Source organism: Echinops telfairi, unplaced genomic scaffold, assembly GCF_000313985.2.
Source record: "Echinops telfairi isolate 266 unplaced genomic scaffold, ASM31398v2 ScPeMD7_655;HRSCAF=1070, whole genome shotgun sequence".
NCBI classification, from domain to species: Eukaryota; Metazoa; Chordata; class Mammalia; order Afrosoricida; family Tenrecidae; genus Echinops; species Echinops telfairi.
Genome location: NW_022104553.1, coordinates 19869257 through 19876771, shown reverse-complemented (window position 1 = coordinate 19876771; position 7515 = coordinate 19869257). Strand labels below are relative to the sequence as shown.

The 7515-nt window shown below is 48.6% G+C and overlaps 1 protein-coding gene across 1 annotated transcript in view; it reads right to left on the bottom strand.

Annotated features, from left to right (window-relative positions):
* The window catches only part of ZNF175 (zinc finger protein 175), a 13732-nt gene that overhangs the window by 3599 nt on the left and 2618 nt on the right, over nucleotides 1-7515 (bottom strand). Inside the window, exons 2-3 of the mRNA XM_013006707.3 lie at nucleotides 6217-6343; nucleotides 3478-3573 (exon numbers count right to left, since the gene is read on the bottom strand). Coding sequence (XP_012862161.3) covers nucleotides 3478-3573; nucleotides 6217-6343 — 223 coding nt within the window. The remainder of the gene's footprint in view (nucleotides 1-3477; nucleotides 3574-6216; nucleotides 6344-7515) is intronic.

The window sequence follows — 7515 nt, the reverse complement described above, 5'->3', positions numbered from 1 at the left end:
AGAGAGTGAGGCAGTGAGTCCTTAACTCCTTCTCACAGGGCGAGCACTTCACCACGGCATTTAGGATCTGCCAGGCAATGTGCCAGGTGTTTATAGGTTTCTTTTGTTCTCAAGGGGCAGTCAAGTCCCCTCTGCCTGCCCCCAGTGCTAGTATTAGGTTTCTCCCCCAGTGAGCTCAGGGATCTCTAGGACTGAGATACTGCCTACCTTCTTGCGTATGTAGTTAAAGGGGTCTGCATGTCCTGACACTGTCTAAGCCTGTAAAAGAACATATTACCTCACTCGATCTCTCTGGGTCCTGACTCCAGAGCCCTTGCATGCCTTGTCTGACGTCATTATTCCCTCCAATTTTCACAACTGCCCCTTAGGATCCATTTGGTTGTGGGGCTGGCTCCCACACATTGTGAGGAAGCCATTGGCCTGGATCATTTTGAAAATCCACGGGAAAGATCAGATTCAAGTAAAGCAACATCGCACTCTAGATAACGAGACCAAGTGCGATGACTGGACGATCACATGTGCGCGGGTGCAGCCCGTGGATCGCCAAGGGCTGAAGGAGGTGGCTCAAAGGGTAGATCTCCATCAGCTCCCAGGTCTACGTCCTCACGAATCGCCCTACATTCCACCGCTCCTTACAAACAGTGTCGATTTCATCAGTTCCAAACGGACTCCGGGAAACTATTCAACCATCACCTATCCTGCCCTGGCCAAGTGGAACAAGAATGGCTATGGCCGAATCGCGAACGCCCATGAAACCGCAATGGTTTTTCTTGGGCCACTATGTCTATTTCAAGAACGTCTCTGTATGCGTCTGAAGAAAATTATACTCGAAGACGAGCTGTCGCAGAACCTGTTTTAACATCCTTCTACAGAAACAGACTTGTAGCCAGGCAGGTAACTATTCTCAGTGCCCTTTGCCATGAGGTGGGTCTATGAGACTGTGTTTGCTCAAGAAAAATGATAGAGGGATTGAGTAACAGCATTATTTTCATCTACTAGAGATTTAAACACTGAACTAGTTTTAAACATTTAAACTAGTTTCTTTCCTCTTTCAGTCACTTGGATAAGTTGTATTCCTGACCACTGTCCTATCCAAAATCCTCATTCATCTTTTCAGTTGTATAGAGCCATTTATATATATCCTACACCCTGGCTTTCATTTGATAAACTGGGTCTCTAAGCACAAGCTTGGGAACGCTTGGAACGCTCCGCTTCATTGAGCTGGTAGAACTCTTGCTAGGCCTAATGAGAATGAAATTGCTCCATCAGTGTTCAATGTAAAACATTCACTCCTGTCCTGAAAAGCTTATCCATAACTCTCTCATTTAACGTTAACCACGGTGCCTGAAAAAGACTCCACTTTATTCCCAAATCAATGCGCTTGAATTCATATCCTCCACTTCTACTGCAGCTGATTTTATCCACTCCTCTGTCCCAATCCACAATTGCTTCGCGGTTAAGATGTAAGAGTTTTGCGCCCTGAAAATCAGTTTCCAGCTTCATCCCTCCCCTAGGAGGACAATGTCAAGAGCAGTCACTCTCTGTACTCCCACTCCAATACGTAATTCATGCCAACAGATGGATGATTTTCACATCCCAAGCGTGGGATCTCGCCAACCAATCCTAGGTCTTATTTGAATTTACCCCAGGGGATATTTAAAATATCCTTCTGAAACAGAGTACAAGATTCTCCTCTGCCTGGCTTCATAGATTATATATATGTATATATATACACACACACACAAACATACATACACACACACACACACACATATATATATGTATTCAAAAAGGTTTCCTCAGGCCTAGCAAGGGCACATCCTAAACTGAAAATGCAAGTCTTCCCAAGAACGCTCACCGAAACCCAGCAAACCCATGAGAAACAGCTTATGGGGAGCAGCGAACGGGAAGAGCGTGTACACGGATGAATCCTGTCGTCTCTATATTAAGGAGCCTGGCAGGCTGGAGCACATGCTGGCCTGTCAGCATGCTTGTTGGCTTACTGCGATATAGCAGCAGCTTTAACTATAGAAGCAGACATGATCCTTTTGTTCGCTCTTCCCCCCGTGACTCCCAGCCCCCTTGAACCTTCCCCGAATGCAGGCATTAGGTTTCCTCACCTGTGAGCTCAGGGACCTTACTGTAGATACCACTCACCTTGTGACGCATGTCACTACTGAAAATGCATGTCTTGTGGCTACCTGCACATGTCCCATGATAGTAAAGGTTCGCTCTCACTTCTCCCAGTTCCACGTGGTCCATCAAGGGGGCGGAGGTGAGCGTGCGACCATAACGTGTGTCTGACTCCTTTATTTCATTCTCTCTCCTTTCTTATGCGCGATGACTTTACTATCGTCTTTACGTATGATCGCAGTACATTTGCGCCTACAGGCCCTTCGGTTGTTGGAGGCTGGTTTCCCCTGACAACAGCTTCCTTGGTGGGGGAGGGACATGGGGTGGGGCATGGAGGTAAAAGGAGTTCCTTTTATTTCAAACCCACACGTAGGAGGGGCCTCGCCGGCAGAATTCATGTTGGGTTGCCCTGGCTCTGGGGACGGCCATGAACTCACCATGGATCACATGAGGTGCAAACAGTAGTAACAGAATCCACCAGACAGGGCCAGGCCCTCAGGGCCGGTCACTCAAAGTACCCTGAGAGGGGATGTCAGCAGGGGTTGTTAATGTCATAAGGAGGAAGGGGGGGGGGGCGGTTGACGGGGACAATAAAAACCAAAACAAGGAAACATCAAACGGTAAGTCACAGGGAACGCAAAGTGAACTGTAGCGGGGGAGTATCTTGGGGAGAAGAGTTGGCAGTGAGTGAGGATTCTGAGGAACGTGGTACCCGCAGAATACAGGTGAGACCGGCTGCCAATGGCTGTCTGAGGGATCACAGAGCAAGACGGAGAGAAAAGGAACAGGAAGCGGGTGATAGGCAGCAGTTCTGGAAGGAGGCAGGTCCAGGAATACAGAGAGAACCAAAGATCAGGGGGGCATGAGTAGAATAAAAGGGTGAGGGAAGGCTGGCATGCCTGCCAGTGCCGAATGAGAGCTGCTCTCCTACGGAAGAACCACTCAAAGAGGAGAGTCAATATGACACGAGGACCCGAATGGGCGTGGCGATTAGGTATCTGAGGGGACCTGCCCTAACAGTTCCCAGGGTGCATTGCCTTCTGTCGCTCGGTGCTGCTGAGTGGATTCCAACGCATGGTCACTTCATGTCTGCAAAGCAGAACGGCTCTAGAAGGGGCTTCGAAGCTACGACCTTTGGAAGCGGGTCGCCAGACTCACTTTCTGAAGAGCCCCTGGGTGGGTTCGAACTGGCAATCATTCAGTTAGTCGTTGAGCGCTCAACTGTTTGTGCCACCCAGGGACCTTCTTACCCTCTGGTTTGCTGACTGTCAAGTCAAAGCCATGCCAGCAAAAGCTCAGGCTGACTCCTGCATCTCCTGTCTGCCCCCCGCAACAGCTACTCACCTTGGCAGCTCCACTGTGGGAGGTCAGTGTCCACCGTCCATGGCTCCTGTCCCTCCTCCAACCTGAAGATGACCTCTGGTTTGGGAAACTCAAACCCTGTTCATGGAAAGGGGGAACCAATCACAGTGATCTACATAGAACCCTCTCCCAGGGAGACGGACAGACAACAGGAAAGTGGATGAAGGGAGGCATCAATCAGTGTAAGGCATGTAAAAATAATAATTTATAAATGATCAAGGGTTCATGAGGGAGGGAAGGGGAAAAATGAGGAGCTGATACCAAGGGCTCAAGTAGAAAGATAATGTTTTTAAAATGATGATGGCAACAAACGTACAAATATGCTCGAAACACTGGATGGATTTATAGATTGTATTAAGAGCTGTACAGTGAACCCTCGCTACTTTGCGCTCCGACTTCCGCGGCTTCACTCTATCGCGGTTTTTGCGTAACAGCGCATGCTCTGTCATTACTGCCACTGATTGGCTCATACTGTACACGCTTGATGCCATAAATAATATAATAAATAATCAATGATAATTGTAACGTCCAAAATGTTTTACTGTATTTTCCCTTTTTCGTTTAATAAATTGGGTAATACGAGTGTAATGGTGACTAAAGGGTGTTTTTTCATGTCCTCTATGCTCTAACTACGAAAATATTTGATTTACAAATAAGGAATCCTACTTCGCGGACTTTCATTTATCACGGTAGGGTCTAGAACCGATGAACCGCGATAAACGAGGGTTCACTGTATGTGCCCCCAATAAAATGATTAAAAAAACAACAACAAAAAACCCAGTTCATGAAGAACAGATACCAGATTTGGATATAACATCTTGGGGTGTGGGAAACAGACCCAGGAAGAGAGTGTATACAGGCAAACTCCCTACACTCATATTTTGTGTGTGTGTATAAGAAAAATACTTATATCAAAGAGCAATTTTATATTGCAAAAACATCTCAACCCAGTCCAGATCAATCCACAAGTCCGATACTAGCCCATAAGTCTAATACTAGTCCATAGATTCCTCTTCAGACTCACACAGCACATGCAATGATGCTGAATGCGAGAAGATCGCAGGCCACTGGGTGCAAAGTCTTGTGGATCCAGTGATGGTGGAAGCATCTCCAGGGCTCTGGCAGGCCTCGCATGGCTCCTCATCAGGAAGGTGAAGCAGAGAGAACGCCTCACCTCCCTCAGCTCCTCGTGGTGGTACGCATGAAAATGGGAGACCAGAGAGCAGGAGCGAGCGAGAGAGCCCCTACGCTCATATTTTAAGGAGTCTGGGAGGCCAAGACTCTCCTAGAGGGAGGCCTTCAGGCTTGTGAGTTGGAGATGCATCTCAGTCACATTCTTCTAAGTGCATGTTCCCCACAAGGTCCCCTGTAATAATGTCAATCTTAAGGTGCTGCCTAAGCACGTGGTTGCTACTGTATAGGCTTGAAGGTTATCTGCCATCAAAAGCCATCAGAACATCTAACCCTAAGTAGGGCCCACTCCCTTCTGATTAGGGTCATAGATTGTTCCCCTGGAGAAGAGCTCAGGAGCACTTAAGGTCAGGCCAGTTCAGAGATGACCAAGGTTAGGCCGCCATCTAAGTTGTAGAACCTGCCCTTCTTGTTAAGTATCTGACTTTCCTGTCACATGTATACCTCTAGTACCTCCCCTTCGTCTTGGGTGCATACCTCTAGCTCATCCACTTCCTGTTGCATGTATGCCTCTAATACAACCCCTTCCTGTTACATACGTGTGTGATGTGGCTTGCATGCCTGAGATTATATAAGCTTGTGAGAGAATGCATTTCCCCCACTCACTCTGGTTCTAGTGAGTGGTAAGAGGTGAGCACTTGCATCCATGGGAGAGGTGAGCACGCACACCCTGTGGTGATTACATAATCTGTTGTCCATTTGAGACTTATGAGTGAAGGGGTGGAGTTTAGCCTGTCAATCAGGTCACAGCTTGATGACCTCATTTGGAGGCACTAAGGAAATAAACAGCTTGCTGGAGTCGGGACACACGCTTATCCCCTTGGCGACTCTACTGACAAGACTTAATCCCTGTGAGACATTTCTGCAGACAAGACACATGGAGCTACACTAGAGCCCTGGAGCTGAAGGAGCCACGTGGTGACCCCTGCCAGCGCTGAGATACCTCTAACACCACTGGATCCACTAGACTTTCCACCCACTGGCCTGTGATCTTCCTGCATTCAGGGTCATTGCATGTGTTTCGTGAGCCGGAAGGGGACTTTAAAGATTGGTATCGGACATATGGGCTAATATCGGACTTATGGACTCAATCTAGACTGGGTTGTGATGTTTTCTCAATATTCAATTGCTCTTGTATATAAAGCTCTTTCTTTTTTATCTTTTTTTTTTTTAATAAAGTTCTCTCTTATACACGAGTATCTATGAATTTGCTTCTCTAGTCCACCCAGACTCACACACATGCCTTGTCTGCTGTTCCTTTAATTTATCCTCCGATTACACAACTGCCCCTTGGCCCCATTCAGTTGTGGAGGCTGGTCCCCCACAGTGGGGTTTGGGACAGGCCATTCCGTGTGCTTTCCATGTGTGCTCATCAGAAAAGTCAACATCGTTCCCTGGGAACAAAGGTGCCTGAACGGAAGGGACACCCTAGGACACGAAGATCGAGTACAGACGCCCCACGTGCGTGCCACAGGAGATGGAAGTCCTTCTCCATGAGGCCCACCCAGCATCCCGGGCACCTGTGCTCACCCAAGGAGATAAAGTGGCTATAGTTCTCCAGCGTCACTTCCTGGTACAGGTGTCTCTGGACAGGGTCCAGCTGCTGCCACTCCTCTCTGCTGAAGGTCACGGTGACGTCCTCAAATGACACGGGTTCCTTCAAAACCAAAACACATCCTGCTCAATATCCAGTGACCGCCACTGTGGAAAGGAAGGCTACTCATGGAGACGCTGATAACAGCTTTGCCCCAGGATGCGGGAGCCCTGTGGGGTCGTGGTTAATGTGTTGGGTTGCGATTCCCATGGTTGGCAGTTCGAAACCATCAACAGCTGCGAAGGAGAAAGACGGGGCATTCTGAGCCCGTGTCAACAGCAACAGTCTCGGAAACCCACAGGGGTCGCTGTGAGGCACTATCAACTTTGGGTTTTGGGGTTGGTTTTTTGGGGGGGCGCCGCCATGACGCCTCCCATAGTTGTTCGCTGTTGTTGAGTCAGTCTTGTGCATCACGGAACGAAAAGCCACCCAGTCCTGTGCCGTCCCCAAGACCAACTGAGGATCGGACCACTGTGAGCCACCCACGGGGTTTTCAGTGGCCAGTGGTCTCAAGGGGATGGCTAGGTGTTCTTCCCACCTGGGTGTAGAAGCTCTGCCCACCGTGTGCTGCATCAGAGCAACACCCACGCCTCTGCCGATGGGCAGATGCTGGCACATTTGGGATGGAACGGCCAGGACATGAACCCAGGCCTCCCCCATGGAAGGTGAGAAATTCTACTGCTTTCTGCACCAGGGAGCGTCCCCACTCAATAACCATTTCATACTGTGCTTTGGGGCATGAAACCAACCAACCGACAGACACATTTATTTCTATATCCTACCATGTGTGGCAGTTACATAATATACTGTCAACGTGAGCGAAGGGGTGGAATCTAGTCTGTCAAGCAGGTCGCAGCTTGATGACCTCATCTGGAGGTGGCACACGGAGATAAATAGCTCACTGGAGGCCAGACCCAGTCTCTCTGCCTTCCCTTTCCTGCTGTGGAGACACTCAGAGAGCTGGAGGAGACACGTGGAGACCCACGCCAGCATAGGGATATTTCCGCTGCCACTGGATCCACAAGATCTTCTATCCACTGGCCTGTGATCCTCCTGTATTTGGCATCATTGCATGTGCTGCGTGAATCTACAGAGGGATTTAGGGACTAGTATCGGACATATGGGCCAATATCGGACTTTGATCTGGACTGAGCTGGGATGTTTTCTTGATATACAATTATTCTTGGATATAAAACTCGCTTACACACAGTAAGTGTCAATGGATGTTTCTCTAG